This window comes from Gossypium arboreum, chromosome 11 (assembly GCF_025698485.1).
Source record: "Gossypium arboreum isolate Shixiya-1 chromosome 11, ASM2569848v2, whole genome shotgun sequence".
Classification (NCBI taxonomy): domain Eukaryota; kingdom Viridiplantae; phylum Streptophyta; class Magnoliopsida; order Malvales; family Malvaceae; genus Gossypium; species Gossypium arboreum.
In genome coordinates this window covers 12,586,223-12,603,289 of record NC_069080.1, presented here as the reverse complement: position 1 = coordinate 12,603,289, position 17,067 = coordinate 12,586,223, and the positions used below count along the sequence as shown (strand labels likewise).

Here is a 17,067-nt window from a genome sequence, read left to right as displayed (position 1 = left end):
TAATTTTTATAATTGGATGGCAAAAACTTAAATATAAAATAATTAAGTGTCTTGCAATGTAATTTATCATTTTTTATATTACGAGAAACAGCATTTTCTTTTTTGGTCGGTGTCGATTTTCCAACTACTGATCGAATCTGAAATAGATCATATATCTTTTGTCTTTGCCTTCTTATTACCCTCTTGTATTTTGTTTGGACACTACGCATGAACTGTTTTGTTCTTCTTTGAAAATATCTCCCATTTCGATCACAGACCCAGTGTGCAAAGATCCTTTAAATAATCGTCCCAATGAATCCCCTCAGTCATTCGATGAATTTAAGATAATGATCCCTTGCTAATTAAATCGTACCCACCTTAAACAAATCATTAATCTTTCATTATTCCCTTTTTTTTCTTTTTTTTTCCTTTTACAGCATGTGGATCAAACGCCACATGAAACTGTTGGATTTGACATCATTATTGCTGAAAGATGCTACTGCTATTCATATTATATATATTCCGTACTTTTAAAAGCCGTTTACGAGTCCTTTTCTCCTTTTTTTCTCCTTGTACCCCATGGATTTCTTTTGGCAGTGGAAAGTACAGTCATGACACTTCATGTGGTGAGGGGAGCGAGACGGACTGGGACAATACTTTATTTACTTTTCATAAAAGAAACTATATGCGTGTGTGTATATATATATAAGTATCTGGAACATTAATTAGGGTTTAGTGCTGGTAGTTCATACACTATATATAACAAATCCCTTCCGTTTTAGAGAGATTACCTTGTATATATAACACACTAGATTTGTGTGTGCCACAGTTTGAAGAATAAAGTGTGATTAAATTTTTTTTTTGCAAGTTCATTCATGCAAGACCAATATGTGAAACACGACAGATTCCAGGCAAATCTGTCGAAAAAGCAAAGATTTGAAGGTCATATCTGGTAGCCATATTAGGCACCTCTTCTCCAATCCATCATTTCAAGCTGAAAGCGATGTAAAAGAAGAGGGGATGCATGCGCATAACATATCATAAGGCACGCACGCTAGCTGGAGGTAGAAATGTTGGGAGTAAATGGCTGAAGTTATGATTATGTGCAAAGACGCGCACAGCGTTGCATGCAGGGATTTCAAACCGGCAGTGTGGGGCACATGTTTAAAGAAAGGCTATCCAATACTGGAAAAGCAAGGGGGAATGCTACAGCCAAATATATATAATTAGTTGAATTGCACAGTTGGATTAGATTGATCAATGGATAGGAACATATACGATTGTGATTGAAAGAAAGCTAAGTGCCAAATTATCCGGAAATCTTTGTCAAGAATAAATCATTGTGAGACCTTGGTGACACATGCTTCTCCCAAAATATCGCAATAAAGCTCATAGATCATGATGCTATACGCTATGGCTGTATACATGCACATGCGCACATGCACATACATATGCATGCACTCAATAGTTAAAGGTTGTCACTCTGCCAAATGCTCTTAGCGGAGGAATCCTATAGAACGATGGATGCATGTTAAAACTTTGGTGATTATATTCTCTCTCCATATCATCTATATATATTTACCTAATTAAGGATTACAGTAAACCCGAAACTTTTGCGTAACCCATTAATGCTAATCCGATATCTTACTTCTCTCGGTTCTGATGTGCACGATCTCTTTTTGGCTGAAATGTTGTTGGAATCAAAATCAAACTGTTAGTGCCTAAGCGCCAATGAAACAAAGGGAAAATGGCCATTATCAGAGTGTTTTTCTTTTTGATGTCTTGTCAAATTAATGTTTCGTTGAAGAATAACTGTAGAAAGCAGCTTTCCTATTCCTAGTTATCCAGTACCATACGTACTCCTTTGCAAAGACGTCTGGAAAGAAACTTAATCGCTTTATACTACCATACAACTACAAAGCACTTGGTGTTCAAAACACTTTTTCCAAATTATATATATCATAAAATTTTGAAGTTAAGTGCTCATTCACCTCTCATCCACTGTCTTTTGAGAAAATTACATAATCAAGCATTTTAATCAAAGAATGGTATGGAAAACTAAAGTTATAATATTAATCTTTTCATGAAGACACAAATTATATATGTAAGGTATTGGAGAGTAAGGTAGAAAACAGAAATAGTCAATTGCACATAAGATGAAGGTTACATTCATAGCTATAGTCTGATAAACTGGGTCATCAGATTGCTTGTGATACAACCCACTAGAAACTATAGCAATAATTTAGATAGCTAGACTGAGTGGACAAACTAAACCAAAGAAAACAAAGTTAAGATTCGTTTATTAGCCATTCAAGGGAATCCATTTGGGATCCCTAGGACTAGAGAATGAAGCCAAGGCATGAGAATTAAGCAACTTAAGAGCAGTACTTGACTTGATGCACCTTGGTGTTTTGTACTGATTAATTGAGCCCCCTTGGCTGATGATCAAATCCATCAATGCCTCGAATGTCCCAGGCTCAACAACCCGTATCTCAAGTGGTCCTATGGTCTTTTCCCGGCTACGGCATTGCCTGTAGACATAATCGAGCTCTTCTTCCACAGTAACACAACATTCTTGTAGCAGCTTAGCATCAATGGAGGTGGCTGAGTCTACCATTTGAATTTCCCAGAAGAGTACGTAATGTCCAGGGACAGAGGATGTATCGGCATAGCTGGTGTACTCCACAAGCAAGGCGTTGTAGGGTTCTAACAATTTCTTTGCTGTGGTGATGCTTCTGTGAAGATCTTCCTCGTTGGTTTTGTCATTGTCAACGCTAAGCACAACATTCCTCCTGCATATGAATCGGAATTGTGGGGCTTGGTTGTGAAATCCAGTCACTTGGAGCACATCTCCGATTCGATATCTATAGAGACCTGAATCATTAACCAAGCATCAACTAGTTCAGATGGTGACAACAACGATAGCAACATGCAGAGACATATTTGTTTTCTAGAAAAGACTTGTTTAATTGTGATAAAATATTTTATCAGTAGCAAACTAAAGGAAACATGAGTTTTCGCGTAGAATTCATGTGAATTTGAAAGCTGACGGACTTAGAATTAATGACATACCATTTTTGGGCTATTTAATTGTCTTAACAAGGTACTGCTCTTACCAGAGAAAGTAGTAACCACCAATTCATAATAGCAGCCAACTTTAACATTCACCAAATCAACAAGCCTGTCATTTGGCACTGCCTCCTCTTCATCTATGTCCATGGCAAGTGCTCCATTTTCTCCCAAAGGTAAAAATTCAAAGTAACCCATGTTAGGCAAGAGAGTAAATGCTACTTCTGCAGGGTCACATATTGGTTTCAAGTTGACACCAAAGTAACACTCGGATGAAGCATACATAGTACAAACCAAAGGCAACTTTCCTGCACTGTAATACTCGAGAGGTGGTATATACTGTGCCATGGAGCCAGTAACTACAGCCTCGATGTATTTGGCCCTGGGCCATAGGTGACACAGGATTCCTTTCCAAGATGGACGGCTACAGATGCTCTCAATCTCATCAGCCAGATCGGGGTTAGGTGATGATAGTATAGACATCATTGCTGACCGGCATGCAGGGTCTATTATCGACAGGTCAAGATGGCCGGTGCGGATATCATTGCATAGTTGAGCCCATTTACGCTCAAGAAAAGATATGGCTCGGAGGAGAGCCGATGCAAATACAGCCCCTAATCTCATAACCTGGTGACGATGTACTAGACCAGCAAGCAACTGGCAGTACATGCTTTGGTTGCTATCATTGCACAAGATTGCCTGATCTGGGCTTGTAAAGTCATTAAATGGGTCTCGTGTTCGGCACTTGAAGTGCTTACTCTTGTAGTAGCTGGTGAGCACAGTGCGAAATGGCAGACCACAAGGTGTAGATAATTCAGCCTTGACAAAGTATAGATACATGGCCTTGCCGTCATCAAGACCGGGAATGTACCTGAAAATCAAAATGTCAATACAGGCATCATTGTAACCAAAACATCTACATTTAATTGGAGAAGTAATACTTAGTGTGTGCTTACTGAGAAATTCATTATTCAGTGATCTGAATATCTTTTACGATCATGATACTTGAGACACTATAATAGTGCTTTCATTAACCTCAATGCTACTATGCAAAAAGTCTGAATGCGGATGAGAGCAAAGTTCTTTTTCATGCATTACACGCAAACTTGCACTAATAACATCATCTAAATTCTAAAGACTGAGCAACTTGTGAGTGGATAAAAAGTTCTTTTACACACGCACAAGCTTTCTTTCTCTCTAAATCAACAAAGGAGACAGTAAATTGAATTTCACATGCAAGTACTAAACCCTACACTTTTTTTTTTCTGTCAAAATAGAGAAAGAGGCTATGAGATCAGGGACTAAAACAAAATATTCTCATACTATTCTGGCCCACCACGAGTCAGATGTTATACTAACAATGCTTTCGGTCTTTGGAGGGTTTTCTCGTGCACTAACCCCCGCATGATTCACCAATATTCATTTTAAACTGAAAAGTTTTGGTGGCTCAACTCAAGTAGGGATTGTTCCCACAAATACTGAGTTCGTAGCAAATTCTTCTTTCAGTCTTGTTAAAGGATAGTAGTGCGTACAGTTTACCCTTCAAACACTACACGTTATGGCTTTTTTCTATGCATCAAATCACATTCATCCTTAAACATTGCTCAGAATGGAGAATCCAAAAACTTGTGGTGGATGGCAGAGATCCAATAAACTTTTTTAAACAAAAATATGGAATAACATCTTCTCAAGAGCAAAGTGATAGAAACCACTTCAAAAAAGAATAAAGGATTAAAAAAAAATACCAAGATGGTATTAAGCTGCTACCAAGTCCAAGAAACGATCAAACATGCATGCACAAATGCATACACACAGAGTTATAATTGGCATGATGGAATCAACGGAAAACAATATAGAGAAAAGAATAAAGGAAGAAGATGTAAGATAACTGGTTCATAATTGGCATGATGAGATTATAAAGAAAGGTCCGACGGTCAAGATCTTCTGCTATTGATGGCGTTAATTTAGGCTCTCCAGCAGATGTTCCCGAGCTGCAAATTGAGAAACATGTTTCAATTAACTTACAACGTAGAACATAAAATATGTCCAAAAATAAAAACAAAGAACAAGCCATAAATGGTATAAAGAGTTGAGACAGTAAGGGAGAGGAAACCTGCACAGAATTTCAGTTATGGTTTGACCAGTGATGAGGAAAGAGTCTTCACCATTAGCAATTCTCTGGATATAAGGATATATATTCTTGTAGGTAATAACCGGGACACAACTTTTAAACTGAGAAACATCTATAGATCCTTTCATATACTTATTCAAATACTCAGTTTCTGCATTTCGCTTTAATATTTCTTTCAAGATGCCATACTGAACTTCACCAGCTGTCGTCGTTAACTTTTCAATCTCCTTCAAGGCATTTTCACCCTTGTATTCCAGTTTCTTCCCATCCATGTTATGATTTAAAGGAACAAGTAGAGAGTTCACAAAAGAAATAACAAAAGCAATACTTCTTTGATCACAACTAACAAACTAGAGGTTCTATATATAACAAGTTTGGTTTGTCATGTGCCTGGTGAATAATAGACGTATTTTCCCCACATTTACAAGCCGATCATTTGAAGCATATGGTGCTGGTTTGGTATTTTCTTTTCAGATAAATCAATATTCCGCTGATATGATCTGTACTGTAATGTGGGCCCTCACTTGTTTTTCTTGATTAGAAAACAATGACCTCATCCAACAATATAGTGGAAATGGTCTTTCATGAATTATACAATAATTCAACTAATAGTCCATCATTTAATGTAATGATTTAAGAGAGAAGATTCTAGTTTCTGTAGCAGCCATTTGAGCAAAAATGTTGAAGGATAAGTGTAAGGAACTAAGACGAGTAAAAGAGCCTTTCATCAAATATGAAACTATGAGTTTGCATACCTTGAAAAGTTGTACTAAATGGTCATGATATTTTTATGTGTACTGCACAACAGTATATCATACTGATTCTTCAATTTGACTGCAACATGTGACATATTTCATAATCATACATAGATCGTATATTCTGGTCAGTGGCAAGGTAGTTGGTATCTGGTTCTAATTCTAACATCAGTTATTGTCCATAAGATGGAACTTTTCATATTTCTTTTCCCCATAAAGGGATGCAAAAGGCCAAGAAAATCAAACTCCTTCCGTTTAGTATCTGTTCTCTTTCTCCTTCTATTTATTTTCCCCATAAGTGACATGTATAGCAACAAAACTGGAAACCATTCTCCCTCTCAATAGCCAAGTCTAATGGTTAACAGGCTGCCACGGAAGGTAATTCAGAACAAGTCAAGTTGCAGGTATAAAAGGGTCAATTACAACTCCCATTAACAAAAAGTTATTCATCAGTACCATATGAATGACATGGAAATGAAATGTAAGAAATTCCATCCTTGTCCTCAATGATAGAATTTGAACAAAAGCTCCTAAAGAAAATAAGAAACAATCTGGACCAGTCAATCAAATTTGAGATGCTCAAGGGGATTTGCCATTATTAGGAAATATCCTTATACAAGCGAGCCTGTATGCATTAATCAATACCTTTAGAACATATGCATTCAGTAATATTGTGTCTGCATCATCTGTTTTATAGAATGGTGAGAGACACGTATGCTGAAGAAGTGCCAACAGATCCAATGTCCCTCCCACATGACAAATTTGCAAACTACACTGCGGTTGAAATAAAAACTTTTTTTTTTCCATATCTAGGAAGCTTGTGATAGTGCAGAAGAAAGTAAGTCTACTAGGCATTGTTTTCCAATGACTCTCTAATTGGAGCATAAGGCATAGCATCACTAAAAGTATGATCTCCTACAATATATACCCACTTGAAATTGAGTCTGTGCAATTTTAATTTCAGCAGACTCATCATAGTAACTCGCCATCTTTTCTTTTGATTCTGAAACGATTTCTTTTCACAATCCTAAGATAATTTGGATGTTTAGTGCTTTGAATACAAGCATTTAGTTTATTTTATGGTCCACCACCTTTACTTCAAGAAGTGCACGAAATAAAAATAAAGATGTTGAAAGGAACCTTAAACTAAATACTTATAAGTGATTAAGGAAAAAAATAGTGGTATTACAATTTATATGAATTGTAATAATTGGAGAACCAAAATAAATAGTGCACATTTCTTCTTGTTCAAATGGAAGTAACATTTGCCAGAGATATAAATAATTTACCAAAGGAAATCATATCATTTCTTTAAACAGACAAGGTTTTAAATGGTTCCACTTCATTCTGAAGTCCTATCAAATCTACTCAAAGACAAAATGCAGTCATGGAGGATGCATGCATGAATGATCACTGTTACTGCAACCTATATTATTGAGCAAGACTTCGGACAGAAAGAAATATAAAAGAATGTGCCAAATAAGATGTACAGCCAGCTTTGAGGGAAAGGTAGGTTTTTTTCTTTTTTTCTTTTTTGAGAAATATGTGAGAATGAAAAATGTCCCTCCATAAACCTTGGCTCATTGATCAAGGTGATTCATTTAACTTTTCTGTGATATGGTGAGACAGACACTGTTGGTTTCCAATTTAAATGGCCTTTAACTCTTTCGTTTCTCGGTGTTAATCGAATCCTCTACAAGCATAATAAGGGTCACCTCATCTCATGTGGAACTCAGTGGAAGAAATATCATGAAACACAAATCCAAATTGATAGAGAGGTTCTTCTTTGACTAAGTTGTAAGGCAATTGCAAAACCAGTATTCTGGTTGTCTGAGGTCACCATTCACTTTCAAAGACCCATATTTTGAGAAAACGTCTAGATTTAAATCATAGAAGCTTCAATAAATGAATTTTTTGACAATACCTTGTCTCACCATCAGACAGGACAGTGCAAGTCTTTAAGTCTCAAACACTGAGTTTTGTCCTTGAAAATGAATTTTAACTACCTATTTTAAATTTTTTACAAATCTTATTTATATTAGTAAATCTCATATAGACAGTCAGGATCGATTCAATTCTTTAATTAACCAAAGTAAGAATAAAATATCACCAAAAGTTTAAATGCTGCTTTTCTGGGCACTTTTTCCTCTTTTACCAGGGACAAAGGACTTGTCAGCATCTGATGCAATATTATTCTCGATGGTCAGTATCACAAACTTTCATTTTACTAAGACCGCTAATTTTTATCACTCCAATTATTAACTATTTCATATAGATATTTTCTTTCTTTTCTTTACGTTTCTTCTTGGTCTTAGGCAGCATCATAACTCTTCTATAGCTCCAAAACATCATCATGAACCATTCTGGGAGGTATTGAGAATGTCTATGAGGGAGCTAAAATAATTCAGTGTCATTCCTAATCAATGAATTGCTTTGGAGTGTGTTAATGTAATTTAAGTAACAGGTAATATTTAGTTTACCAATAGAGAACATGAGATATCTCAATAAAAGACGCATACATGATCAAAATTTGAGAATACAAAAAAGTAACCTACTAAGTGGAGTGAGGGATCTCAAATTTCTAAAGCAAATACTTCGAAAGAAATTACAAATAGTTGCTTTAAAAGTTTGAGGAGATATCAGAACAAAAACATTTATATGCAAAGCGGAATTTAAAGACGAGCATAGCCTGATCAAGCTTTTTACAGAAGAGTTGGACAGGTCAGACATAACACAAGTGCAAACTAATAGTGCACTGCCTACATAATTGTTATTCAGAACTGTATATCCTGGATTTATTTCTATGTAGTGCATCCCTCCTTTTGCCTATTTCATTTATTAAAATAGAAATGCTATATGCACTTCATTATGACCATTGCTCTAAGTGCCACTGGTCCACACCTATCTTTTGTGTGTGACCTAACCAATGTTTCTTGTGTAATATCTGAATAGCTACAAGAGAATAGCCATATTGATGTGAGCATAAATTAGAGAGAACTTTTAATTATGAAAACTTCAACAATCCAAGAAAACCCATTGAACCGGAGTTGGACGTTTCCAAAAGAGAACAATGAAGTTACCGCAGCACATTCCATTTCCATCCAAATGCTCACAGTTAGTACAAGAGTGTGACCCTCTGGTAACAAGCTTGCCTGTTCCTGTTGCTGAACTTACGCAACTGGAATTCAAAAGATAATATTAACTTAGCTATGAAAGGTTTAAACCCCCAAATATTATTTCCCAATGGATGCTAGCCTCTTCACACATCATTAAGAACAGTGAAATTTAGTATCAGGAATTTCAAATTTAGACACAAAAAATTTGTGACATCTATGACAAAAGGAAAATAGTACCAATTGGTCTTTTCACTCCCCACTACATCCACATTCCATAACGCCCCTGTTTGGACTGATCATCAAGCAAGAAGATATCTCGGTGATCAAAATTTATCTGCTAATTCTAATTACACAGGTACCTTCTGGCAAAAGTAAAATTAGTAAAAGGAAAAGCATTAATTCATAGTTGGGTAACATTTCACCTTGAGAATGGAAAACTTGCTGTTTTTTTAAGAGTTCCACTGTGAGAAAATCCGAATATAGCCAATAGCAATGAATCAGTACAACTCTTCCATCACATCAGTAATCTTACTTCCTAATCCACCAAATAGTCGACTGTCAGTTGGCCAGAGTCATCAAAAGGCAACCCTATTTAATATACTTTTGAGCAATTTCTAAGACTCAAAAGCAGCGACGTCCCAATCATTATCCCCATCGCAACTTTAACAACAAACATCACCTCAATTCCACTAACATGACCACCAAAGCATTATACAGAACATCATGTACGCGTCTTATATGAATGAGAGTAGGTGTGATACAAAGAACTTCTATGTTGTTTCACATAGAATTAACAAATAATTTCTCGTAGAATAGGTAATATAAATGTAGCAAATGCTTAAATATGAATGTTAGGGTGACAAAAATTCATTGAAAAAGAAATAAAAGAGAGAACAAAACAAAAACAGACATAAAATATCATCTATGAGTACCGTAGCAAAAGGAGAAAAAAAAAAGTTACAGCTTAAAAGCACGTACAGTTCTTGTGCAGCCCATTTGCTAAGTTTCTACTTGATTCGATATCGAAAAAATGTGCTTAAAATTTTATTCAAGCTTAGTTTGAATAAAAATGCTAAAATATAAATTCGACTTGGTCAGTCTATTTTAAAATTTTTTTATATTATATTATTTTTACATAATTTTTAAATATATAAAATACATCAAAAATATTAAAATATTAAAATAAATATTTTCACCTAAATAATACTAAAATAAATGCAACTTAACAAGAAAATATCTCTAAAATAATAACAAAATTAAGAATAAAATAAGTGTTATACAATATCCAAATAATAAAAATAATAATAAGATAATAATGAAATAATAGTAAAATAGAAAAAAAAAAGAAAAATGTCATTAAAATAACAAAACAAAATAGTAATTTTTTTTTTGTTATACCAAAAATATCTTAGCCGATGCTTGGCTCAATTTTAAAATGGACCTTATTTTTTTTCCTTAAACTCATTTTCTTCCTATATATTTTTGTTCAAACTTCTTCACTTTTCGGTTAGATCTAGGTTGTTCTGATTTGAAACTTCCCCAGTATTTTCAAGTCTTCAACAATTATATGTAAAACGACGACGTCTCAAGCATCAGTCAGCAGCCCCTAGAGTATGTGTGGAGTATTTAAAAAAGACTTTAATAAAATACAGTTGAGATAAAACTGTTTAGTTTGGTCGCGAAATCTGAATGGCTGTGGCTGCTCTGGCACTGAACCGGCAACTCCTTTGCCTTTCATACCCAAAGATAAGAGCAAAATCAAGGCCATGGTTCCCGCAAAAAACAACCCTTTTGAATTCTCAAAAGAAGCCTCATATCTTTATAGTTTCTTGCTCTTCCTCTCCAACTTCCCAGTCCCCAGAGGCCAATGTTCAGACTGCTGAGTCTTGTGTCAACCTGGGTCTGTCCCTCTTCTCCAAAGGACGCGTACGCATTGATCTCTTCTTGTTTTTGCAGTATTTTTAGGGTTTTATGGTGTTGATGTCTTCAATCTTGGTGAATTTTTCATAGAATTAGAGCCAAAGGTTTTTCTTTTCTTCTTGCAAATGGGTTTTCTTTTCCTTTGTTTCTTAAATGGTTCCCTTGGATAGTACACTACATAGTGATTTAGTTTGAATGTGTCTCTCATGGTCTGATATGTAGGACAGGTTTCTACTTGAACAAGATTGCATGATATCTTGTTTAAAAGTTGCTGCATTTCTTTTTTTTCTTTTTTTCTTTTGGCTGCTTGGTATGTTAAAGAGCTTAATTTTATTGTCTAAGTATTAAATTGCAGAACATTTTGCTATTCCTACAGTAGCTTGACTCACATTATAGTGCATAATTTAAAGAGCGAAATCACGCTGGTTTGATGACACGCAAATTCGTCCTAGCTCAATGAACAGCAAACTGTATCTAGGAAAATTGAGATTGAGTTCTGGATTGATTGATTTCCATGGAACGATCCTCTAAAGTACTCTTTTGAATTCATGAATTTATTGATCACTTTCTTCAGAAGTTCAGATTCTTAGATAGTTCATTGTTCTGCATTGCTTTAAATACTTGTCTTTACAAACCATACTTTTATTTGGAAATTCAAATAATATTTTTTTGTAGAAAGTGCTTAATATGTCAAATGGATATTTCAGGTTAAAGATGCCTTAGTCCAGTTTGAAACGGCACTTAGTTTAGACCCAAACCCTGTGGAAGCCCAAGCTGCTCTCTATAACAAAGCCTGCTGTCTTGCCTACCAGTACGGATTTCTGATCCTTTTTCCTTTTTCTTTTAGTAGTTATTATTTCAAATTACCATGCATGATTCCAGAAATTCTCGTTTACTTTAGGGAAGAGGTGAATTCTGAAATATAACTCCCTTCAGGTGCATCTGTAAAGTATATAGCTTATGTATAATATTCATAATCACACCTCCATCTATCTGCCTAAGTCCCTGGATTCCTGTTATATGAAATCCGAAAGTTATGAGAATCAGGCCTCATCTATGTTTTTGTTATAATACTCTTCTGCATGAATTTCAAGTAATGATTTAGTACAAAATGGGGCTGTTCTTAGTAAGAATCCTTTTTTTCTTTTTATTTGTTTTGTTTTTATTGAGGAAGAGGGGAAGCAAAGAAAGCTGCTGAGTGTCTCCGTACTGCTTTGAGAGACTATAACCTCAAGTTCGGTACAATTCTCAATGATCCTGATCTGGCCTCCCTTAGAGCATCACCTGAATTCAAGGAATTGCAAGAAGAGGTATGTTGCTTAGGTTTTCTTCCAGAGACTCCTCTTTCCCAATCCCCACCAAGATATCCAAGTGCTATGATTATGGAATCAAATGAATTTATTCATTCACATGAGGCTCAAATTACTAAAAGTTGGTATTGCTCATAAGTATTTGTTATCTTTCCAGGCCAGGCTGGGTGGAGAAGATATAGGCTACAGCTTCCGAAGAGATCTCAAACTTATCAGTGAAGTCCAGGCCCCGTTTCGTGGAGTTAGGAGATTTTTTTATGTGGCATTCTCTGCAGCTGCTGGAATCTCGCTGTTATTCACTGTACCCAGGCTATTTCGTGCTATTAAAGGAGGTGACGGTGCTTCTGATATTTGGGAAACTGTTGGCAATACTGGCATAAATATTGGAGGTAAATTGTGAAATGTGTTACATATATATATGTGTGTGTCATTTCATGAAATCTCGTTTACTTTCTTGGTGTGACCATCAAGCTAATAGTTTGTAACTGCCTTTTTAAAATGACTAAGTTCTTGAATCAGCTATCTACAGGTATCATTATTCTTGTGGCGTTATTTTTCTGGGACAACAAGAAGGAGGAAGAGCAACTTGCACAAATATCCCGAAATGAAACACTCTCTAGGTTGCCTTTACGCCTTTCGACCAATCGGATTGTGGAACTTGTGCAGCTACGAGACACTGTTAGACCAGTTAGTATTTTTTTTTTTTTTTTTCTTTTGGTTGAATATTTTTCCAAGTTCTTGCTGCTTTGTGTATGCAAATTTAGGTAGATAGTTATGCCTGTGTTGTCACTGTAAAAGTATATTCTTCAAAAGCAACGTTGCTAACCATAAGCAATTTTTTTTCGCCGTGACCATAAGCAAATTAAGAATTGAAAACCTTCATCTCATTTCATCGTGAGATAGAATTAGATTTCTTGCACTGGATTTGGTAAACATACTTGACATGTTTCCAAAGTAACCAAAGTATTAAAATTTAAGCTTATAATAATTAATAAATAACATGTTACAGCTCTATGAGAACAACCGTAACAATTATCAGTTTTGTTTTGTTACCTCATTATTTAGTGAATGCTACTGCTCTGAGTGGTGATCGAGACAAAGAAGACAAGTTGGAAGGCAAAACTGAGACCTAGACCATTGGATCAGAAGTCTTTTACACTTACCATAGAAGACTACATTAGTATTGACTACTTTAGTCGAGTATGGCTACATCTTAGTGCACTGTCATTTCCTATTTGGTCAGCAAAATACATGCCACACGCAACTTGTATATTGCTAACTTGCATGTTGATGCATTATTTTATGCCTTCTCCTGTCTATTTGGTTTTTATCATTACATTCTAATTGAAGGTTGGATTCAGGTTATTTTAGCAGGGAAAAAAGAATCTGTTTCTTCAGCTTTACAGAAGGCTGAGAGATTTCGATCCGAGCTCCTTAGACGAGGTGTTCTTCTAGTTCCTGTCATTTGGGGTGAAGGTAGAACACCGCAAGTGGAGAAGAAAGGTTTTGGTGTTTCTAAAAAGGCAGCTACTGCTCTTCCTTCTATTGGGGTAAACTACAAGTTTCTGACCTATTGTAGATTATTAGCCATATAAGGATAAGTCTTGTCCACTGATCATATTTTCATTGTTCCTATAGTTATTAGGACTTCTTATAAGCTTACTTTGTGGCTTATATGTGATGTACTATGCATGTGACTCTCTTTATGCTCTGGTGTACTTGTGCTCATATGCTGAATATACATTTGGTTGCTGTCTTATATTAATCAACTTTACATGGAATTTCAGCTCTGGAAATATTACTGCATGCACTAGGTGTGTTTTTTTAATTAAATTCCTTTCTCCAAACATTTTATCTATTACTGTCATGGCAGGAAGACTTTGAGAAACGAGCTCAGTCTATAACTGCAAAATCAAAGTTGAAAGCTGAAATTCGATTTAAGGCTGAGGTTGTTTCACCAGAAGAATGGGAGAGGTTACCTGCTACTCAATAATTATTATTGTTTGTTATTATTTTTCATTTAGATAGCGAAGGTCCTTATTCTTGTATCTCTTCAGGTTACAGGAGTTTGACTGTTTCCAAACATTGATTATATTTCCAGTTACCAGTCATATGCTCAAATCTTCATTCAACGTCTTTCCTTCTGTTAGCTTTACTATATTTTTTTTTTACTGAAGATTCTTACTTACTCAGGTGGATCAGGGATCAACAAGAATCTGAAGGAGTTACCCCTGGTGAGGATGTCTACATAATTATGCGCCTAGATGGTCGAGTTCGAAGATCGGGAAAGGTAAGAAAATTGTTGGAAACTTTTGCTGCCTCTTTTTGGCCTGAGATAATTGCAAATATCAATCATCAGAGGATGTCACAAGTTAGTTTAGGAAGGGTTATGACTGATTGCTGTTTTCTTTTCTTTTCTTTTTTCTTCAAAAATTTGGATCAATTAGCGTTCCTTCAGCTGGTGTTTTCTTTTTCCATGGCTGCTAAACTAATCAATCTTATAATTCTCTATCTAAGATTTCAAATATCAGTAATGCAATATTGGAAATTTTTTTCCTTTGTTATCATGGTAAATTTTTTCTTGTTTGCAGGGAATGCCTGATTGGTCACAAATAGTGCAGGAGCTGCCTCCAATGGAAGCATTGCTAAGCAAAATTGAAAGATAGAATTTATGTTACCAACCCTTATTTTAGTGCGCTACAAACTTGAAAGCTGATGGGAATCTTCTTTGTTTATCTATTTTTTAAGTATTGTATATTTATTACTTTGTACATCACAGCATGCAAGATTTTGAACACGGTAAAGAACTTAATTTCGATCTAGTCATGTAGCCTTTATTTCACTGTTATTGAGCTTTTAACAATGTTTAATCATTACCCCCTTTTCTTCTCTTTTTCTTTTATTTTCTTTTCAGAGGTTGGCTTTATGGTGTACTTTATTGGTTTATTATATAGTTATACCAATCACGCTGTTTCCTTTTTCCATCCTTTGTTATGATTTGGTTGCACCAGCTGTTTATAACTCTCACCGCTTACCAACAACTCTGAACTGATAAAAAAAAAAAAGAACCCTCTTCTTCTGGGATTTTCACATTACTATTTCTGTCATTTAGCTTGTATTAGGTATGGAAGAGGTCATATATTTACAGCTTAAACAAAGATTTCGAGGAAGTTTCTAAATAGCTATCCAGGCGAGTTTGACCTTTGTACAAGAGCCATTGAACATATCAGCTACCCGTATCACTGAATACATTTTTTTGTCTTCCATTGTTGGGTTAGGTTCTGCTTTTTATTATTATTCTAATTGTTCTTGTATTAGTCAAGGGATTAGGACAGCCAAACTATTGAAGGTTGTTGGACAAACTAGCCTCTTTTTTTTCTTTTTCTTTTTTTTTTTTTTCGAAGTTTGAAGTTTTAACCAAATTAATTATATCATATAAGCCTCTACCCATGACCCATGGGTCAACCATTTGCCGCCTCGGTGTGCTTGGACGTTAAACCATCATTATCTCTACATGTGCAAATCTACAATGTGGTTCAATGTAATCTGTCTAAATATTTTACTAAATATTTTACTTTTAATTAATTCTTTGAACCATATTATTATCTATCCTATCAATTTAATCTTTTAAAACAATGAAAACAACAAACATAAATTCTTCGGTTTCAGCTTGTTACATTATCATATTCAGTATTACAAAGTTATTAAGTAACCATATTTTGAAGCTTTCTTCAGATGTTGCTCTTTGGCCTTTTCTTTTTTTCGTTTTTATATTTATTTTTTGGTTTAGTGGGGGTACTGGTTTGTTCTTTGTCTGTAAATATAAAAAGAACCTAACCACGGGGCCAATGTCATTAGTCAACGACTCAATGTCGATCTTCCAACTCTCTTATTTAGTAGCTTTAAAAACAAGTTGCCGCACAATCTCTCTTCTTGTCCCAACTTAAGCAATTGCTTTATAGAAATATAAACGACAGCCAAAACAAAACATCAACAACATGGCTAATCCCTCTTGTTTTCTCCTGCCTGTTTCATTGATCTTTGTGGCTCTGATCATCGCCTTGCCGACCGTCGACGCAAGTGGCGAGCACCATTTGAGCTGGAGTCCAAACAAGTCTGGCTGCCAGGGCTCAATGTCCGAATGCATGGCTGAGGATGAGTTTGACATGGACTCCGAGATCAACAGGCGCATATTGCAGACCATGCAGTACATTAGCTATGGAGCTCTGCAGAGGAACACCGTGCCATGCTCACAAAGGGGTGCATCATACTATAATTGTCAACCGGGAGCACAAGCTAACCCTTACAATCGAGGCTGCAGTGCCATTACTCGTTGCCGGAGTTAAGGTTTCCTGCTCTCCTCTTCTTCTTTCGGTGTCATTCATTTCTCTGTTTATGTTGTTGAAGAAGTTCCCATGTAATTCTTTTGACCTTTAATTTGCTGTTTTGGAATTTGACCTTCAACTTTAAATAAAAAGGAGGAACATGAAGTTGTATTCTTCTAACAAGTACAGATCATAACCAACTTTGAAATGCTATTTACCATCCAATAATAATCCAAGTTAAGTTGAAGCACCATCCATTGAATTCAAAATTTAATATAACAACATATGATTATGTCTGGCTCCGAAGCATTTTCCAGATGAAGTGTGAACTAGGATAAATGTCTTCATTAAGACAACTTTAGTCATAATCTCATTAAGTTCATAAAGCATTTCAAGCACTGAAGTTTGGGATGTTAACATAGATTAAGGATTGAGGTTAATAGCAGCTTATCGTCTCTTTAA

The 17,067-nt window shown here is 35.5% G+C and overlaps 3 protein-coding genes across 4 annotated transcripts; 2 read left to right on the top strand and 1 right to left on the bottom strand.

The window, feature by feature from the left end:
* Positions 1 to 2,124: 2,124 nt before the first annotated feature.
* LOC108473096 (putative indole-3-acetic acid-amido synthetase GH3.9) lies at positions 2,125 to 5,634 on the bottom strand. Of its 2 annotated transcripts, XM_017774658.2 has the most exons (4): positions 5,162 to 5,634; positions 4,938 to 5,039; positions 3,096 to 3,919; positions 2,125 to 2,853 (listed from the first exon to the last, which is right to left on the bottom strand). In XM_017774658.2, exons 1-4 carry the CDS (start codon positions 5,449 to 5,451, stop codon positions 2,282 to 2,284), a joined length of 1,788 nt encoding a protein of 595 aa, XP_017630147.1. In that variant the 5' UTR covers positions 5,452 to 5,634; the 3' UTR covers positions 2,125 to 2,281. The 2 variants fall into 2 exon arrangements, with proteins under 2 accessions (XP_017630147.1, XP_052878031.1); XM_053022071.1 differs by lacking the exons at positions 4,938 to 5,039; positions 5,162 to 5,634 and adding an exon at positions 4,005 to 4,168.
* A 4,918-nt stretch (positions 5,635 to 10,552) lies between these two features.
* On the top strand, positions 10,553 to 15,102 carry LOC108470706 (protein LOW PSII ACCUMULATION 1, chloroplastic). The gene is made up of 9 exons (XM_017772140.2): positions 10,553 to 10,976; positions 11,678 to 11,781; positions 12,145 to 12,280; positions 12,438 to 12,669; positions 12,810 to 12,967; positions 13,642 to 13,830; positions 14,154 to 14,254; positions 14,474 to 14,570; positions 14,872 to 15,102. Exons 1-9 carry the CDS (start codon positions 10,740 to 10,742, stop codon positions 14,944 to 14,946), a joined length of 1,329 nt encoding a protein of 442 aa, XP_017627629.1. The 5' UTR covers positions 10,553 to 10,739; the 3' UTR covers positions 14,947 to 15,102.
* A 1,084-nt stretch (positions 15,103 to 16,186) lies between these two features.
* On the top strand, positions 16,187 to 16,788 carry LOC108471085 (protein RALF-like 33). The gene has a single exon (XM_017772665.2). It carries the CDS (start codon positions 16,279 to 16,281, stop codon positions 16,624 to 16,626), a length of 348 nt encoding a protein of 115 aa, XP_017628154.1. The 5' UTR covers positions 16,187 to 16,278; the 3' UTR covers positions 16,627 to 16,788.
* Positions 16,789 to 17,067: the final 279 nt, after the last annotated feature.